Consider the following 20,530-nt stretch of genomic DNA (forward strand, 5'->3'; position numbering starts at 1 on the left):
TATTAAGCTGGAACTGTCACGGGATTAGAAACCCGTGGACAATTATGGCCCTTCAAGATCGTTGCTGGAAGGATAGGCCAAATATAGTATTTGTAATGGAAACTATGGTTGATGAAAAACTTTTAAATAAAATAAAAAAATAAATGTGGCTACATTTATGGTGTTTGTATTAGTAGTATTGGTAAGTCGGGTAGTATGGGGATGTGGTGGAAGGATGTGAAAGTGAATGTTGTGTCTTTCTCTATTCATCATTTTGCTATTGATGTGTTGGATAATAATAATTGTGCTTCATGGAGAGAAATTGGTATTTATGGTTGGCCGAAACAATTAATTAAGCACTTGGTCCCTGATGTCTTCTCTTAAAGCCGAGTGTACCTTGCCATGTATTATGTTCGGTGACTTCAATGAGATAACGAGTATGTCTGAAAAAGAAGGTGGAGCGCCAAGGGGTGATAGACTCATTGATTCTTTTAGGGAGGCTATGGATAATTGTGATATCAGAGATTTGGGGTTCAAGGGAAGTGTGTTCACATGGGAAAGGGGAAATTCCATTACTACATTCGTTCGTGAAAGGCTGGATAGATTTGTGGTTGATGATGAGTGGTGTAATCTTTTCCTGGATTTTAAAGTCTGTAATATGCCGATTTTCAAATCAAATTCCGACCATGCTCAAATAATACTGTCAACTGAGAAGATAAATGATAGACACAGCAGTGGCTCAACTTTCAAATTTAAGTCCTTATGGTTGTCGCGTGAGGAATATAGTGAAGTTGTGGCAAAAGGTTGGGAGGATAGTTTTGGGTTAGATATGGGGAGAAGAATGGCAGTATGTGGTGATAAACTTGCTTCATGGGCGGCTCTTACTTTTGGCTCCGTGAAGAAGCGAATTAAGGAGGGGGAGGAAAAAAATGCGTGAGTTGAAATTGGGTGTGATGGATGGTGCTAAATTGGAGGAGTGCAATTCGTTGTCTATGGAGCTCGAGTCTTTATATAGATTAGAGGAGTCGTACTGGTATGCGAGAGCAAGGGCCAATGAGCTCCGGGATGGAGATAAAAATACAAAATACTTCCATCATAAGGCAAGTCAGAGGAAAGCTCAAAACAGAATTAAGGGTCTTTTTTATGAGAATGGAGAATGGTTCGAAAAACGAGTTGATCTAGAGAGGTTGATTTCTGCATACTTTTCAAATCTCTTTGCGACGAGTTCTCTGACACGGTTGCAGGATGCTTTGGGAGGAATTGAAAGGGTTGTTTCGGATGAAATGAACACTATGCTAGTTTGTGAGCCGACTGTAGAAGAGATCAGAGCTGCTCTTTTCCTAATGCACCCCAATAAAGCCCCCGGCCCTGAAGGTATGCATGCTCTCTTTTTCCAAAAATTTTGGCATATTGTTGGTCCTGATATCATAGCTTTTGTGAAAGGTTGGTGGAGAGAGGATGCGAATTTATCAGAAGCGAATAATACTTGCATTGTTTTGATCTCGAAGTGTGATGACCCAACTCTAATTTCGGAGTTTATACCTATTAGTTATTGCAATGTGATTTATAAAATTGTGTCAAAAAGAGTAGCTAATAAGCTGAAGCTTATTTTGGATAAGGTGATTTCCCTTAATTAGAGTGCTTTTATTCCGGGTCGTCTTATTTCTGATAATGCTCTTGCGACTTTCGAAATTTTCCATGCCATGAAACGGGGTGGTGAGGGGAAGGATGGAATTATTGCTTTGAAACTTGATGTGAGTAAAGCTTATGATAGGGTGGAGTGGGTTTTTCTGGAGAAGGTTATGTGTAAAATGGGGTTTTCGATGGATTGGATTGGGAGAATTATGAGTTGCTTGCAGAGTGTTCAATTTTCTTTTAAAATAAATGGGAAGATTGCTGGTGTGGTCACTCCTACTAGGGGCCTCCGACAAGGTGATCTGATTTCCCCATATTTATTCTTGTTGTGTGCTGATGCGCTCTCAGGCTTGATTAATAAGGCGGCGAGGGAAGGTTGTATTTATGGTGCCAGAATTTGTAGAAGTGCTTTCTGGGTGTCACATTTATTCTTTGCCGATGACAGTATTCTTTTTGCTAGAGCTAATACTCAAGAGTGTTATGTGATAACTAATATTATTTGCATGTATGAGAGAGCATCGAGCCAGAAAATTAATTTAAACAAAACTGAAGTTGCCTTTAGCAAAAAAGTTAATAGTGACTGTCGGAATGAGATTGTGGAGACTTTGGAGGTTCTTGAGGTAGAAATACATGAGAAATACCTTGGCTTGCCTACTATAATTGGTAGATCAAAGAGAGATATTTTTGCAGGACTCAAGGAACGGCTATGAAAAAAATTGCAGGGTTGGAAGGAAAAATTGTTGTCAATTCCCGGTAAAGAAGTTTTGATCAAAGCGGTTGCCCAGGCTATGCCGACGTATATGATGAATATGTTGAAGATTCCCGATGGTATTATTGATAAAATCCACTACCTACTTGCTCATTTTTGGTGGGGCTCTTCGACGACTAGGAAAAAGATGCATTGGCAAAAATGGGAAGAGTCATGCAAACCAAAGAATCTTAGAGGGATAGGTTTTCGTGATCTTCGATGTTTCAACCAAGCTTTATTGGCAAAGCAATGTTGGCATCTCCACCATAATAAAGGTACCCTTCTACATTTGATATTGATAGCTAAATACTTTAAAAATTGTGATGTATTGGAGGCTAGTAGAGGGTTTGACCCTAGCTATACGTGGAGAAGTTTGTAGAGTGCAAAATCATTGCTTCTTGATGGGTTGAAGTGGAGGGTTGGGAATGGTTGTAATATTTCTGTTTGGGATTCGGCTTAGTTACCGGGTAACTCTTCAGTTTGTGTACCGTCCCCGTTGTGTCATAATAATATGGAGCTGCGTGTTAGTGACTTAGTTGACCATGAGGCAAGGATATGGCGTGTTGAGATGATCAATGAGAATTTTATTGCGGTGGACAAAGCGGCAATTTTATCTATACCATTATCCTATCGTCCTACTAATGATGTGATGTATTGGTGGCCATGTAAAGATGGTGTATACTCTGTTCGATCGGGGTATTGGTTGGCTAAGCAAGGCCCATCAAATATGCAAAATCAGTCCCTAAATGATGTCTGGAAACTGATATGGGGAGTGAAAGTGCCTCCCGAACTGTCGCACTTCTTGTGGACGGCGTGTAAGGGTTTCCTTGCGGTGTGGGAAAGATTCCATTATCGTCACATGGTGGATAATAAATCATGCTTGATATGTGGGAATGGGGATGAATATGTCATTCACGCCCTCTTCGATTGTAATGCTGCCCGTAGTATTTAGAATGCTAGTACGTCCCTCTCTCTGATTGATCAAGCTCCTGCTTTATGTTTTAGCGACAGATTGCTGTGGTTGGCGCCCAAGGTGAGAAGTAGTGAGCTGAGAGAATTTGTGTCACTAGCTTGGGATGTTTGGTGGTGCCGCAATATGATTATTTTTTACAATGCCAGCGTATGTCCGGTTAATATTGCAGCTAACCTCGTGAAATATGTGGTGGAGTATGGTGAGTATGCGCAGAAGGTGTTTATGGGGCAGGGTGTCCGATACAACCAGCTGTAAATTTGTGGTCAAAATCGCAATCGGGGGTAGTGAAGATGACGACAGGGATGGGTGCGGTGTGTCGAGACGATGATGGGAAGCTTTTGGTGGTTGTTGTTCACAAGGAGCCTGCTGGTTGGACAAGTGATGTTTCTAAAGCTACGGCCTTCCGTTTCGGTCTCTAGTTGGCTTCTAGATTGGGGTATGCCTCGGTCATACTTGAGAGTGACGTTGCAAATGTGGTAAATGGGGTGAACAAGCAGGCTGGTGCTATCACTCCTTTCTCTTTGGTTATTGATGATGTTGTTGCTCTTTCTAATAGTTTTGTCTATTTTTCGATTTCTCATGTTAAGCGTGCGGGTAATACTCTAGTTCACAATGTAGCAAGGTGGGACTCTAGAGGTTGTAACGAATTTGTTTGTTTGGGTCCTTTTCCTTAAAGTCAATCTCCTAATTTTGGCGAAAATTGATCTCTATTAATTTAATCTGCAGGTGGTTTCAAAAAAAAATGAAAAAGAACATACATGTGTTTGACAAAAGAGCATGTTTGTGTTTGACAAATAGCATGACATTACAAAGAACATAAAATCTTTGCAAAAAGAACATGTTTCTTTTCATGGTTACTTAGGTGGTGTGTTAAAAAAAACATATGTTTGATAAAGAACATGATTGTGTTTTTTCCCACGTTCTTTAAAATATTCCTAATGTTCTTTAAAATATGTCTAATGTTCTATTTTTTCGCCCATATTTTTAAAATATGTCTAATGTTCTTTCCGGGTACACCATGCGCATGATTCACTCTGGTGCACCAACCACACACTGTGATTATTGAAGACTTACATTATATTTTGGATAGAAATATTTGAAGGGGAAAAGAGGGAAGGGAAAAGGAAGAATTTAATTTCCCTTGTGTGGATTAAAACATGGGGAAGGATAGTGAAAGAAAAAGTAGAGATCAATTTTCCTTCTCCTTTAATAAAACAAATCCCTCGACTTCGTAGTTGAATATTTTTGAAAGGAAAATAGAAGGTGTAGGAAATATTTCAAGCATTACCCCAAACTTGAACCCCACCGTAATCATACACTTAAGCATTGTGGCGTCCAAAGGGAAGGAAGCTAGAGCAAAAGAGTCGCTAACAAGTTTTAGGAACTTGTAAAACGTTCACAGGGTGAAGGTTACACCCCTTAACGATCTAAGAGATCGTCAACTCCAATAGGTCTGGAATCATGACTGATGTTCGGGGATGATGGTACGAATCCAATCTAAAAAAGAAAGAACTCGCCCTACAAAATAGGTCTCTACTCGTATTCATGTGCACTTTTTGACTATCATGCAATCAATAGGTTTACCCGAAATCTGTTTAATCTATGTTGGTTGAATATTTAATGCACAAACAAATCTATTATTGACGATCACTTAAATTATAATCAAATTAACCCTAAATAAGATTATTAATTATCTTATTAAGTGTGATTACATACAAATTCCCTTTAAACATGCATCAAAAGGTGTGATCAAGCAATAACAATAAATATAATCAAGCAACATAATATTAACCATAAGCATAATAATCATGATAATAATAATCATAATAATAATCATGTCAACGCTAAAGCATAATAATAATAATAGCAAGATCCTAGGCATGATACTAACAAGATTAATAACAAACCCTGGCAATCTGGCATGTCACTAAACATTAAAAATTAAAGCTTTAACCCTAACATAATACTAACATGATATTAGAAAAGAAAATAGGAAGCATCATAGAGATCATAATTGATATAAGAAACTTAATTATTACCCTAAACATGATATAGGAAGATCAAAACACCCTAACATGATACTAGGAATTAATATAATAATCTAAGCATGATTTCTATATCAAAAGATCAATTAAATAATTAAAGTACTTACTTGGATGTCTCGTACCTCTTTCTAATAACAAAATACACGTGTTAGTAACTTTAAGGAAAATAATAAACAAAACAATTAAATCAAATACTACCTCCGCTTCGGGTTACTCGCAACAAAGGACAACTTTGCGGAGGCCGAGGCAAAAGATCTTAAGTGTAGTTATTGAAAATAAGGGCATTTACTTAACTATTAATCCAACCCCCCAAAAAAAAGAAAAAACAAATTTAACAATAATTAAAATAATTAACCCACCACCAACAGCAACGCTGCCACCACCCCCACCACCACCAAGTCACCAACAACACCGAAACCACTCACGACCACCACCACCACCGACACCACTAACACCACCACCACCAACCCAGCAAACCCACGACCACGACCACTACCACCGAAACCACTAACACCAGCCACTACCATCGAAACCACTAACACCAGCCACCACCACCAACCCAGCGAACCCACAAAAACCACAACCACGACCACCACCACCAACCCACAAAAACCACGACCACCAACATCACCACCAATCCCACGAAAACCCACAAATCTGGAAATTAAAACCCACAAACCACAAAAACCTTGAACCCTCCTCCACCACCACCAACACCAACCCAGAGAAACCACTCACGACCACCACCAACCTACAAAACAATGAACCCTTGAACCCACAAAACCACGAACCCTTGAACCCACCAACCCATTGAAACCACTCACGACCACCACAAGTAGCCAACGAAACCACCGATCTCGCAAAACCACCAAGCCATCGCACCCACGCACTAACCCAACGAACCCACGAAACCCTCTAAAACCTTGAAAATTGAGTTGGAGGAGGAGAGAGAAGATGAAGAAAGAGAGAAAAAAATAATGGGAATGAGGAAGAAGATGAAGAAAGAGAGAGAAAAATAATGGGAATGAGGAAGAAGATGAAGAAAGAGAGTGAAAAATAATGGGGATGAGGAAGAAGATGAAGGATGATGAAGGTGGTTGAAGGAAGAAAGTGGCTGGGAATTGGGATGATAGATGAATTTAGATGGAAGAGGATTGATTTTAGTGGAAATAGTTAAGTTAATTAATGTTAGATTATAAGTTAATAAGATAAAATTAGTTTTTTTAATTAGGGTGTTTAAAACAAAAGTAAGGGTAATTTTGTAAAATTATACAAAAAATCTTACTAAAAAAGGAAAGAAAATAAGTTGTTGCGAGTAATGTGAAGCGGCCGTTTTAGGAAACTGTTGCGAGTAATCCGAAGCGGAGGTAGTAATTGAAATAGAGATTTGGGACCAAACCCTCAGAAATTATCACCCTTTCACTAGTGCAAAGGCAATTTTGAATTTGGCTAGGTGTGTCTAGTGCTAATGTATGAGGAATTGTGTTTGTAAAAGGTTAGGCTATAAAGGGGGAGAGAGAATAAGCTTTAGCTTAGAGAGAGAAGAGAATTGGAGAATTCTGGTTATTGAAAAACGGAGGTCCACGGACCCTATTTATAAGAAAATAGTCTGGAATTGATAGAAAAGAATTAAAGTTCGAAAAGGAATAAAACTACCCTCTGTCGCCAACAACAGGGCTCGTCGCCAGGCGTTGCACTGCAGCGCCAGGCGACGAAGTTGTCGTTTGGCGATGCAGGAGGTTTCAACGCATTTTCAACGCGGAATCCACTTCTTGATAAAATTAAGTCGTAAAATTCGTGTTTAGGGGTAAAATTGCATTTTCATATAAAACACTTCTTTTATTCCAAGTAAAACTCATAAAACATAATTATCAATGCTAATCCTATTAGGATTTAAAAGAACCTTTTAGAAGATTCTAGAAGATTATAATCAATCCTAATAGTTTTAGGAATGATAATTAATAATAGGCCCTCCTCTATATCATTGGGCTGCATTTAAGAACCAAAACGGGCCCAGTTTAGTATTTTGGCTATAACTTGCTCATTAATCATCCGAATTGGGCTTATAATATATCGTTGGAAAGCTCTTTTTGAGCCCAATCCAACTGCACCATTATTGGACCCATATCATGGACCAAACTGAACTGGACTGGCTATTTTCATAAAATAGTGTAGGTTTTCGAAAACAGAAAGAAAGATTTTTAATAAAAACTAACCGCAACATTAGACTTTTCACACTTTCACTTCATTCGATCATGATTAGACGCAAAAGGTATTCATCACCTGGTTTGGTTTTGGAGAGACACAAATGGGTGTCTATAGAAGGTCACTCTTTCCCTACCCTCACCCCTCCCCTTTCTTTTTCTTCTTTCTTTTTCATTCTCCCTTTTCTTCCTTTCCCTTTTCCTTCATTATTGTTATTCAAATGTAGTGTTGATGTTTGATCTTAGTTTCAGTATTCAAACTAGGTTAGTATGTGCGATGCACGTTTTTAATACTAAAAAATTCACTTGTAAGTGTATAATATAAATATTTTAAGCAAAACATAATAAATCGTGATCCCTCTCGTTAAATTTATTGAGCTAAAATGAAGGACATAAATATTCTAATCACAAAGTATTGGGTGCGGTGCGTCAATACCTTCTTTTTCTTAAACAATATTCTTTCCCTGCCATATTTTCATCATATCTTCCTTTGCCTCTACCAAACATAATCCATCACTGGTAGCTACAACTACAATAGGTTTTCTATCTCCTCCTCATCTGAAAAATCCTAAATATATTAACAATATATAATCGTCATCTTCTCGAATGAAGAACAAGTTTCCACCCGATGACAAGATGGTTGTGGTTACGACGAAGGAGGGAAACGAGGTCATTCATGGCGGAAGAGAGAGAAAGTTTAAAAGAAACGAAGAGGATGGCAAGGAAAGAAAAAATAAATATTGTTAATTATATTTGTCTATGATTTATGTTTGAATTGTTTTGATAATTGCTTGAGATTGTTGATTTTTTCGAAAAATTCCCAAAAAATGGAATTGGGGCTTTCTTATGTTATGTATAATTGTTGAAATTGATTGATAAATGAGCAAATTATGTTATACCCATGACCTTTAGTATGAGGAGGTTCCGCCATTGTTATACATTTGGTTAAACAAATTACACATATCCTCTATCGAATAATTTAAAAAGTACGAACTCATCCTTTTTGCACACTTGAATATGTGTGGTGTAAAATCTATCTTCCACTTTCTCCACTAAGTTGTACTCCGTACTAATGTATAACGGAGTACAATATATAAACAAGGAGAAAGAATTTCAAACAATGTCTTGAATCTAATAGTCCCCAATCCCTACAATACAAACGAATAAACAATCCATCAGAGGGAGTTGTTTGAGCCTCTTTTTAAGATTTTTATTTGATACTCCGTAATACTACGTATATTTGATGGAAATCATTTGATCAAATGATAGGTTGTCGTACACCTGTCAAAAATAAATTCATAACAAATCCAACTAACAATGTAGCAGGGTAAGCAGGGTCGAATCCACAGAGAGATGGTATTCAATCTAACCTCTAAGAAATTGGAGAAACTAAACAAGTCACGAAATTTGGATAGGAAAGTAGTCTAAATTAAAAGATGGATAAAATAATTAATAAAAAGACCTAGGGTTATGGTTCACCATGTTTATAGCTCTAAATCTATCAAATATCAATAAAAATTCAACCAATCAATTATCTAGAGCAACTTCTAAGCCTACAGTCGGGTCTTAACGCTCTCAATTCAACATATGTAGTTCGGTCGCTAACATAATCAGAATTGCTAGTTGTAGGTAAGCCTCTAAAAGTAAGATCTTTCGATTCAAACTCTTATTAACAAAAATTAATCAAACAATTGATCAAGTTGCAAGATTAACAATAAAACACTATCAGTTAGAGAAATCAATAATCAAAATATCAATAATATCAATCAAGATTCATTATATAAACATGGATTCCCAAACCCTAGAAATAAAACTACTCAAACATGGAAGAAATAATAAAAACTAGATCTAAGAAATAAAACATAATTAAAATAAGAGATATAAATAAAATACCTCAATAAATTTAAATAATAAATCCAAGAATCATCCAAGGAAGAATCCATGGAGATGCCATGAGAAACTATGGTTCAAGAGAAAACTCAAAAGAACGTAAAATAACAAAAAGCATAAAAAGGCATGAGGGAAAAATAAAATCCCTTGGAATATTTATAATATCCTAAAACTAATCTAAAAAATAATTAAAGAAAAGTAATAAGAAAATAATAAATACATAAGTTGAATTATTATTGGGTGATAGAAGATGACGTGGCATAAAACCGCAAGAGAAGTCGAGAACACGAGCTACACGTGGCTGCTTTGGTTGCTCGTCAGAACCTGCGGCCGCAGGGTGGTTCCCGCGCCCTGGCAGTGGCGGCAGCAGCCTTCGAGTGGGCGCGGGACAGACCCGCAGCAAGATCCCGCGGGTGGCTGACTGCAACGTCTGGATTCAAATGCTCATAACTTCTGTTATAGGAAGCTTCTAGGGACGTGTGACCTATCATTGGAAATTTCTTCAAGTCTATTTTCCAATGCAACTTGAATCACTTAAATTCGATCAGTAGAACTCAAGTTATGATCAAAAGAGTGAGAAAAGGTCATTTTTGATACTTTGCAAACCTTCGTTTTTCTTCGTTTCTAACTCAAATTCATTTCCGTAAAGTGCATAACGACCCTTGTGGATGCTATTTTCATTTCTCATACATATTGATCTCATACTAAGCTTCCACAAATGCATATATCCTTCATTGAGCGACCTCGATTCATCGACGTTTCATCCTTTCACTGTCCTATTCTTCCAAAACCACTCCGAAAGCGTCTAAATAGTTATGGAAACTACCTGAAACATTAAGAAAACACAAACGAAGCGTAATAGAGCATAAAATGGAAAACTTATTCAATTGCGACATAAAAAGCGACAAAAGACTCAAAAAGCAATTATAAAACTAGCATAAACGTGCCTATAAATTCTATATAAATATGACTCATCAAATTCCCCCAAGCTAAACTGTTGCTTGTCCCCAAGCAACACTAAACTCAAGACGGAGAAACAAGACAAATAGGACTTCCAGGGAACCAGAATAAGACCGACTCGACTCTCGAGCAAACAATCAAACCAAAGTTATGAAGACCAAAATCTAGCTCGGATACAGATAGAACCACTCAACATCACGATCCACAATTGAAACCAAACTTGGCCAAAAACGATTTCCCAATCAAGCTAGTCGTTGTCGCACACCTTGTAGTATATGAATATTTGATGCAACAAAGGGTAACTTGACGATAGCAAGAGATGATGTTCACTCAATCACAAAACACACATGCCGATCAAAAGGACTTTATAAGCTTGTAATGGGGCTAAGGTAAAGGGGTAGGATAATATTTAGGAAAATGTGAGCGAAAAGGCCAACTTGGGGAGCAAAAACATAAACGCGATCAAATAATGATCTAACTCCAATTGACATCACCAACTTTCTCCAAACATAATAAAGAACCAAGATTGAAATCAACTATACATCGTCATGAATAATTTTTTTCTTTCTTTTTCCTTTCTCCTTGCCTTTTTTTTCATTTCTTCGGCTTTTTCAATCAAGTACATACAAACAAGATTTTTATTTATTTATTTTTTCTTTCTTTTTTTTTTCTTCACATCTTCAAGTAACACTTCTCAACTATAAATACAACTTTTTTTTTTCAATCTTTATCCCACCTTGTTTTGCATAAATTAAAGCTTAACACTCAAACAACGACACCACATCAATAAGCTCCCCAAGCTAGCTAGACTTGGGGATAGTAACCAATGGGGCTAAAAAGGCTTGTAATGTAGCTATATATCAATAAATGGACAAGGCAACACCATGGGTGAGCAAAGGGAACAAATGTATCTAAATATCATCTGAAGGTTACCTAAAGAACATGGCCTTTATCATGTGCGCATGCGTGAATCATAATCAAATTACTAATAAATCTCAAGCCAAAGTCATTGAAATAATAAATTGCATCAATCACATAAACACAAAGTAAGGTGACCTAGCAAGAGAACTGGCTAGCTATACTTGATATGGGACAACCAATCTTCCACAAACCATTCAATTGATTCATATAATGTCAAGTAGTTAGCAATGTATAGCATAAACCGACCGAATTTTAGAATTATAACTAAGATCAAAAGAAGCTCAAGAGGGTCAAACCAAATCCGCACACGGTTCGAAGTCAAAAATATGAAAGATAGACACAAGTATGCACTAGCAAATACAACTAAAAACAACTAAGAAAGCAATACATTGTTTTTCGTTGTATGTAAACTCCCACTCCTAATGAATGGTACAAACCATATAACACCTACAAAGCAATAAAAATTAAGCTAAAACACAACTAACATGCACAAAGTGATGATGACAATCATCCTCCCCCAAGCTAAACATCACATTGTCCTCAATGTGAAAAAAGAGGAACTAAAGCATAAATAAGGGAGAGACACAACTCACAAAGGGGCGGGTAAGCGAAGGGAGCGTCAAAGGTATAGACACCTCCACCACAATTGGTAGTTGTAGTTGGGTAGCCGACGTAGCCAAGGAACTTAGCTATGTTTGTACCTAGCAAAAGACGTCATCACTAGAACACACATTAACATTATTATTTAAATAACGAAAAAAAAATTGAAATAAAAAAAACAAAGAAAATTGGGTTGCCTCCCAATTAGCGCTGGTTTTTAAGGTCCCACACGACCTTACTCAATTCGTCAATCGGAAGAATCCAATGCCTTGAGTAACTTATCATACGCCCCTGAAAACATATCATTGAGCACCACATATGGCTTGACTACAAGCACACAAAACTTGAAATACAGGGGGTTAGAAAAAATAAAAGAAAAATAATCAAAAGAAGAAAAGTTAAAATAAAAAGAAAAGGGAGAGTATATACAACTTACCTTTGCTTGCTCCTTAGGCAATGTAAACCTTTTTGAATAAACATCAAGGTCTACATGGCCAAATGTATCATGGCATGGGGACATTTTAAGAAAGTAAGGATGATTCAACATAGTGAATGAAGGAACTAGATTAAACCTCTGGGAAAACGGGATATAAAGGGTTAGTCGGTTAAGCTCAACATCAATGCATTTACCTTCAACTTCACCCTTATGAGTAAACTTGTCAGTAAAATCTTTAACTACCAAAAGATCCAAAACCAATGGTTTCTCAACCAAAGACTTAACAATAATTGGTTGTTCTTCCTTTTCCACTACCTCTATATCTTCATTCCAATAATTTTCACCATCAGAATCATAAAGAGATGAAAGATTATTCTCCTCTATTATACTTTCATTTGACGGGGAGTAAATATCATAAGTCAAACTAGCGCTTTCCTCCACTGAAATACAATCCTCAAAACCAATATCATTATCATCATGTATCACCTGTTGGTTAGTATATTGTTGCACAACAAGTAATTCAATAGATTTTGAAATACGTTGACAATCATGCATCAATTCATTAATCTCTTCATGCAAATAAACAATAAACTCATTCATCATATTAAAAAGTTCCCTACACTCCGATGAATTGGGTTGAGTATAATTATCCAGTTGAGGTTGGTAAGAGGTATTAAAATCAGGCATATAAGACTCACTAGGGTAATAAGAAATTTCACAGGAATTCATGCAATTATTATGTGAATTTTGATAATCAAATGATGTATCAAACATAGAAATATTAGCATTACAATTCCCAAAATTATAATCATATTGCCCCTGGTAATTAAAATCATTCATCCCATACGAATTATAATCATACCACACCATGATGACAAAATCAGAGTAAAACAAAAAGGAAGTATATACAAAATAAATAATAAAAATATATACAAGTATAGTTCAACCAAAAATAAAAGTCAAATCAAATTAAGCCGTCTCCCCGGCAACGGCGCCAAAATTTGATAGGTTGTCGTACACCTGTCAAAAATAAATTCCTAACAAATCCAACTAACAATGTAGCAGGGTAAGCAGGGTCGAATCCACAGAGAGATGGTATTCAATCTAACCTCTAAGAAATTGGAGAAACTAAACAAGTCACGAAATTTGGATAGGAAAGTAGTCTAAATTAAAAGATGGACAAAATAATTAATAAAAATACCTAGGGTTATGGTTCACCATGTTTATAGCTCTAAATCTATCAAATATCAATAAAAATTCAATCAATCAATTATCTAGAGCAATTGCTAAGCCTACATTCGGGTCTTAACGCTCTCAATTCAACATATGTAGTTCGGTCGCTAACATAATCAAAATTGCTAGTTGTAGGTAAGCCTCTAAAAGTAAGATCTTTCGATTCAAACTCTTATTAACAAAAATTAATCAAACAATTGATCAAGTTGCAAGATTAATAATAAAACACTATCAATTAGAGAAATCAATAATCAAAATATCAATAATATCAATCAAGATTCATTATATAAACATGGATTCCCAAACCCTAGAAATAAAACTACTCGAACATGGAAGAAATAATAAAAACTAGATCTAAGGAATAAAACATAATTAAAATAAGAGATATAAATAAAATACATCAATGAATTTAAATAATAAACCCAAGAATCATCCATGGAAGAATCCATGGAGATGCCATGAGAAACTAGGGTTCAAGAGAAAACTCAAAAGAATGTAAAATAACAAAAAGCATAAAAAGGCATGAGGGAAAAATAAAATCCCTTGAAATATTTATAATGTCCTAAAACTAATCTAAAAAATAATTAAAGAAAAGTAATAAGAAAATAATAAATACATAAGTTGAATTATTATTGGATGATAGAAGATGACGTGGCATAAAACCGCAAGAGAAGTCGAGAACACGAGCTACACGTGGCTGCTTTGGCTGCTCGTCAGAACCCGCGGCCGCAGGGTGGTTCCCGCGCCCTGGCAGTGGCGGCAGCAGCCTTCGAGTGGGCGCGGGACAGACCCGCAGCAAGATCTCGCGGGTGGCTGACTGCAACGTCTGGATTCAAATGCTCATAACTTCTGTTATAGGACGCTTCTAGGGGCGTGTGAACTATCATTGGAAAGTTCTTCAAGTCTAGTTTCCAATGCAACTTGAATCACTTAAATCTGATCAGTAGAAATCAAGTTATGATCAAAAGAGTGAGCAAAGGTCATTTTTGATACTTTGCAAACCTTCGTTTTTCTTCGTTTCTAACTCAAATTCATTTCCATAAAGTGCATAACGACCCTTGTGGATGCTATTTTCATTTCTCATACATATTAATCTCATACTAAGCTTCCACAAATGCATATATCCTTCATTGAGCGACCTCGATTCATCGACGTTTCATCCTTTCACTGTCCTGTTCTTCCAAAACCACTCCGAAAGCGTCTAAATAGTTATGGAAACTACCTGAAACATTAAGAAAACACAAACGAAGCGTAATAGATCATAAAATGGACAACTTATTCAATTGCGACATAAAAAGCGACAAAAGACTCAAAAAGCAATTATAAAACTAGCATAAACGTGCCTATAAACTCTATATAAATATGACTTATCAAGATCTTTACTCCATAAAAAACATTAAAAAAAAAGGAAAATTTGCTAAAAATAACACCACTTTCACCAGTCTTCCAAGAATAGAACGATCTTTAGATTACTCCAAAATAACACCACCTTTGACACACATCTGCCAAAAATGAAACGTAACCTGTTAAAAAGGTTACTAGTGACACGTGTCACAATGTCATTAGTCAATTTTGTAAAGATTTTTTTTAAGAAAAAAAAAACCTTAAAATAATAACAAAAAAATAATAAATAAATAAAAAAACTAAAACTTAAAAAAAAAAAAAAAAAAACCTTCCTCCTTGGCAGCCACCCCCACCGTTGGGCCTACCCCATAACCGCCGAGCATCCTACCCCGGCGTCGGCGACACCCCTCCTAACTCAGATCCCGACCACCAGCTCCTTCAATTGAACCACCTTCCTCCCGCCCTAAAACCCTCTTCCCTCCCTTGAAAACACTCCTCTCCCCACCGGCCGGCGCCAAACCAGCTCCACTATTCTGGCGAACCAATTTCGCCCTTCCAACAACCGTCTCCACCCCCTTCCCCCCTTGAATCACCACCCGAAACTTTAATCCCAAATTGTTATGGTGGTTTTTGTTTCTCGAATCACCACCCCCCAGCAAACTTTAACCCCAAACTTTAAGCCCCCTGATTTGTTTCTTGATGTTCGAGAAAGAGGGGGGGTGCTGCAAAAGGGTCGGGAAGGGGAGGAGGTTGCCGTTAAGTGGAGGGGGTGCCGGAAATGGGGTCGGAAAGGAAGGGGTGTCGAAAATGGGGTCTAGAAGGAAAGGGGTGTCAGAAAAGAGATCGGGAAGGGGAGGGGTGCTGGAAATTGGGAAGAGGGTTGGGGAGAGGGTGGTTTCAGGTGGGTGGTATTGGTGGGGGGTAGTGGAGGCCGGTGCAAGGGGTGGGAAGAGGGGTTTATTTATTTATTTAGTTTTAGTTTTTTTTTTTTAAATCAAAAATTAAAAAAAAAAACTGTCAAATAATACTAGGACACGTGTCCCAGGGTAACCTGTAAAATAAGTGACCGGTATTTTGTTTCATTTTTGGCAGATATGTGTCAAATGTGGTGTTATTTTGGAATAATCTAAAAGTCATTCTATTCTTGAAAGACCGGTGAAATATGGTGTTAAAAAAAATACAATATATACATCAAAAAAACATTTGACTAATATTTTGACATTGAAAAGAAAAAAAAAAGGCAACATTCACAAATAAGAAGCAGGCACAGGATCTGACAACAAAGGTAGGGAGGCAGGGGAGCTCACAAATCATTAATTGAGAAGTGTAAGTTGAAAAAGAATCAAATTAATCATCCACAAATTTCTTCTTTGTTCAGACTCGTAAAATAGAGTAAGTTGCTCACCATTTATTGCAAAAACTAGCAAGGAATCTGAGCAGAAGAAAGAAAAGGAAACCCAACACATACAAAACTACAGGTACAGCTCGTTGGACGTTGGCTGCTTTTTTACATTTACATTTACATTTACGTTACCCCAACCTAAGATTTACAATTATCAAACAAACCCACTTCTTTATTAGTAGCATTTATTTCATTGGCCCTTACCATGTTCCTGCCCTACGGAACAGGAAAGCTTTTTCAACTTATTGTATTTATTTCGCCTCGTTCTTGTCTTACCGAATATTATCTTTGGTAACCATGTACTATAGGGTATAGGTCATGTATTTTTAGACCCCAATTCATTTACTACAAGGTTGTCTCATCAAAGTTTTTATCGATATTATTGATACAAGATTAGTTTCGTTAATAAAAATAATATATAAATAAGGAAAATATTATACATACCCCTTAGAATTACACATAAGCATTAAATTTACACTTGAAAATCATAAAAAGTTAAGAAATCATGAAAATATAAACACTAATTACACAAATTTACGCGTGTTTTTGTCATGAATTCCTTATTTTATACAATTTTCAAGATCGTATTTAATCGTTATATATATCCCTTAGGACTACATATAGCATTACCCTATAAATAAAAACCAAAATTAGTAAGGTTTTTGAAGACAAGCTTGCCTAAGAGGTTAGGCCTCGAAGCATAGCCTTGTACAATCCACGTGAATAGGAGTTGTGTAGAGGGTGTGCAAGGTGAGCGATCATACAAACCCCTCAGAACCCTAAAAGGGTCTCAAATGATATACAAATTCATGGTTTGCAATAATACCAAGAAAAATATTAAGAAGTGATAGGCCCCAAATTGATAAACAAGTAGTACATGTTGAATTTTGAGTTCATACTTTTGATGAGCATAGTTTTTGAACCATGAAACAAAGACTTGTACAAGTATTATACGGACCTATGCCCCGCCCCTGCACGACTGCACAGGAGATGGCATGGTAATTGGTAAATGAAGTAAGAAAACAGTATGTACTAGTTATCAATAATCATATTTCCCCACAAATATTAAAACACATTCCCTCATTCCTCCCTTTGACATTACTGAGCACTCACGATTCCAAAAGATTACTCCACCATCAATGTTTGTTTTGTTTTTTTTTTTTTTCAAATATTTTATTTTAATTAATATATGTATTAGAAAATATTGGAGTGCACACAAATCAAATGAAAACTTTATAACAGCATAGTATTATCAAATTTTGGATGTTTGACTATATGACAAAACAAAAAGTCAATAAAAAAAGTCAATGAAAAGTCATTTACTAAATAAGGCCTATAGAGTATGTGTTAGAGATATGAGATATCGGAAAATATTGTGTAATATATTTTCCGTAGATATCATTTAAGAGAATAATATATTTAGTATTATCTTATGTTAAGATATTATTTAGAGAAATATCATTAGGATATATGGTATATCTTTTAGGAATATTGTTTCCTATCTTATGGGCGTAGGTTTTGTATAAATACTCTACCTATCGATGAATAATAAACAAGCTATTCATTCTCTCTTCTCCCTAATTTGTCATGGTATCAAGAGCAGGTTAAATCTTGGGACCGTTTATAAAAAATTTCCCCCCTACCGGTGGGTTAGAAATTAAACCCACCGGTGGGATGATCCTTTAGCAAAAATTACCAAGTTTTTTTTTAGTTTATTCCTCTGTGCAAGTTAGTGTTGGTGCATAGTTTGAGTTGATGACTTGATGTATACATTACATCATGCGTGGCTTTTCTAAGCATTGAGATCAAAATAAAGTTGTTGGTGTGTTTTTGACTCTCAAAGATGGAAAAAAAAAAAAAAAGTTTTCGGCTCTCTTGTGTCGTGAGACAAGATATATTTGGTTCTCTTTGTGCCATGAGACAAGGTTTGTGAGTTGATTCGAGCATGATTTTGCTCCTTTGGATATGAGTGTGGTTTACTCTGAAAAACCAATAAAAGATTTGAGCGTGGTTTACTCTGAAAGACCAAGAGATTTGAGTGTGGTTTACTCTGAAAGACCAATAAAAGATTTGAGTGTGGTTTACTCTGAAAAACCAATAAAAGATTTGAGTGTGGTTTACTCTGAAAGACCAAGAGATTTGAGTGTGTTTTACTCTGAAAGACCAATAAAAGATTTGAGTGTGGTTTACTCTGAAAAACCAATATTTGATTGGAGCTCGGTTTTGCTCTAGAAAAACCAAAAATTGTTATATTTACAAGTTTGAAAAGAAGGGTGTTCCTGTTTGATTGATGACAGATGAGTTCGAAAAGATGAACGTTCTCATCATTGAAAAAGAAGAAAAAATTGAAGGAGACATCACAAGAGTGTGCATCTCGGCTTCAACAAATTGAAGAATTTCCAATCGCAACGTTCGTATTACTGCCGTTACGATTGCGGGAGGGTGTTAGAGATATGAGATATCGGAAAATATTGTGTAATATATTTTCCGTAGATATCATTTAAGAGAATAATATATTTAGTATTATCTTATGTTAAGATATTATTTAGAGAATATATCATTAGGATATATGGTATATCTTTTAGGAATATTGTTTCCTATCTTATGGGTGTAGGTTTTGTATAAATACTCTACCTATCGATGAATAATAAACAAGCTATTCATTCTCTCTTCTACCCTTAATAGTTTTTCAAGCTGGTCAAGCAAAACACGTCATGACCAGTGTACTAGCTATTGAACCCAATGTTAAAGGGTTCCAAAATTGACACGCACACCCTTTAACCATTTTGAGGTCACAAGTTGAGCCCAACCATCTATATGTGCTTGGGAGTAGAAATTCCTTACTTTCTCGTTTTACTCTCAAATGTTGATCTGTGCATATGGAATAACTAATCTATACTGAAGAATCCTTTCTCCTTACCAAGCAAAATAATTTAGGAATGAAAGGGGTAATAAATGAAACTAAGGGCTTGTTTAGACAGCATAATAATGAATCAAGTTGTAGCATACGTATACCCTTGGCAAGTAAAACTTCCAATGGGAAGTAGGATGGATTTTCATATTAAATCATGCAACTTATTAATATAAACTTTTTAGATATTAAAAAGTTATGGATAAACAAACATTTTAACCTCCATCATTTTTATTTTTCCCATTTAGAATATTGACACAATTCATATGTTAAGAAATTTGCTAAATTACTTCTAATATATAAACATAACATAGTGTCTTATTTGATACGTTGTAATGAGTAGTTTATAAATAGTTAATTGTTAAATTATCTTTATTAATATGCAACTATAAATATCTATAGTCAAAATAATGCATTGACAAACATATATATTCAAGATGAGAAGTATATTTAGAATCACAGGGATGAGACGACTGAGAACCGAGGCGGCAAGGGTGGCCTAGTTGGTTCGAGGCTCTTCTTTCAATCCTGTAACTCTGTAAGAGAGGTTCCATTCGCATCCCAAACAAGTGGATCTCTGATTTCCCCCTTACTTGCAAGGGATTACCAAAAAAAAAACATTTACCAATGAAAAGGATGAATTTTGGAGTTAGGGCCCTAAAGCTTTGTGTCAAATTTCCTAGTCCAAGTGTTCAAATGGGCCGTCATATATATCCATCAGCTAATTTAAGCCCATTTTTTCAATTATGACTAAATGGCCTATTTCTCGTGTTTCTTTAGATTAGGCCCATTTTTTATAATGCACTTGTGCTTCTTTAATGACTTTGTGAATAATAACAATATGTAATATTTTACCTCTATTACTCTTTAATACACATATTATATACTATCATTTTGCAAAAGTACTGGAAATAAATTTTATTTTATAAGAATAAAATAGTAGTGAGAAAGTTGAGACATGATATACTAGTAACTTTTTTTACTCGAATAATTACTTAATAATGAGTACACATTTCAATGGTTCCTAAAATATTATAGCATGTACACAGTACACTTGATGTGTGTGGTAAAACCGATTAGATGCATTGTGATGAGTAAAAAAATTAACATAAGGTTAAGGTTAAGCTAGTGGCGGATACAATATTTTAGTTTTAGATGGTTGACAATTTGACATCATATTGTATTGAATACTTCATAATATTTACGAAAAAAGTTACACGATTTCAAAATATCTTGGATATTAAGTGCC

General features: G+C 35.9%; 1 protein-coding gene across 1 annotated transcript; it reads left to right on the forward strand.

The window, feature by feature from the left end:
• The first annotated feature begins 418 nt into the window (after positions 1-418).
• Positions 419-916, forward strand: LOC110703680. The gene has a single exon (XM_021881473.1). The coding sequence runs from the start codon at positions 419-421 to the stop codon at positions 914-916; it is 498 nt and encodes a 165-aa protein (XP_021737165.1).
• Positions 917-20,530: the final 19,614 nt, after the last annotated feature.

This window comes from Chenopodium quinoa, unplaced genomic scaffold (assembly GCF_001683475.1).
Source record: "Chenopodium quinoa cultivar QQ74 unplaced genomic scaffold, ASM168347v1, whole genome shotgun sequence".
NCBI lineage: Eukaryota > Viridiplantae > Streptophyta > Magnoliopsida > Caryophyllales > Amaranthaceae > Chenopodium > Chenopodium quinoa.

Bases quoted from the DNA above. Each gene is read 5' to 3' on its own strand.
- LOC110703680 (XM_021881473.1), top strand. From the start codon at position 419: ATGTCTGAAAAAGAAGGTGGAGCGCCAAGGGGTGATAGACTCATTGAT.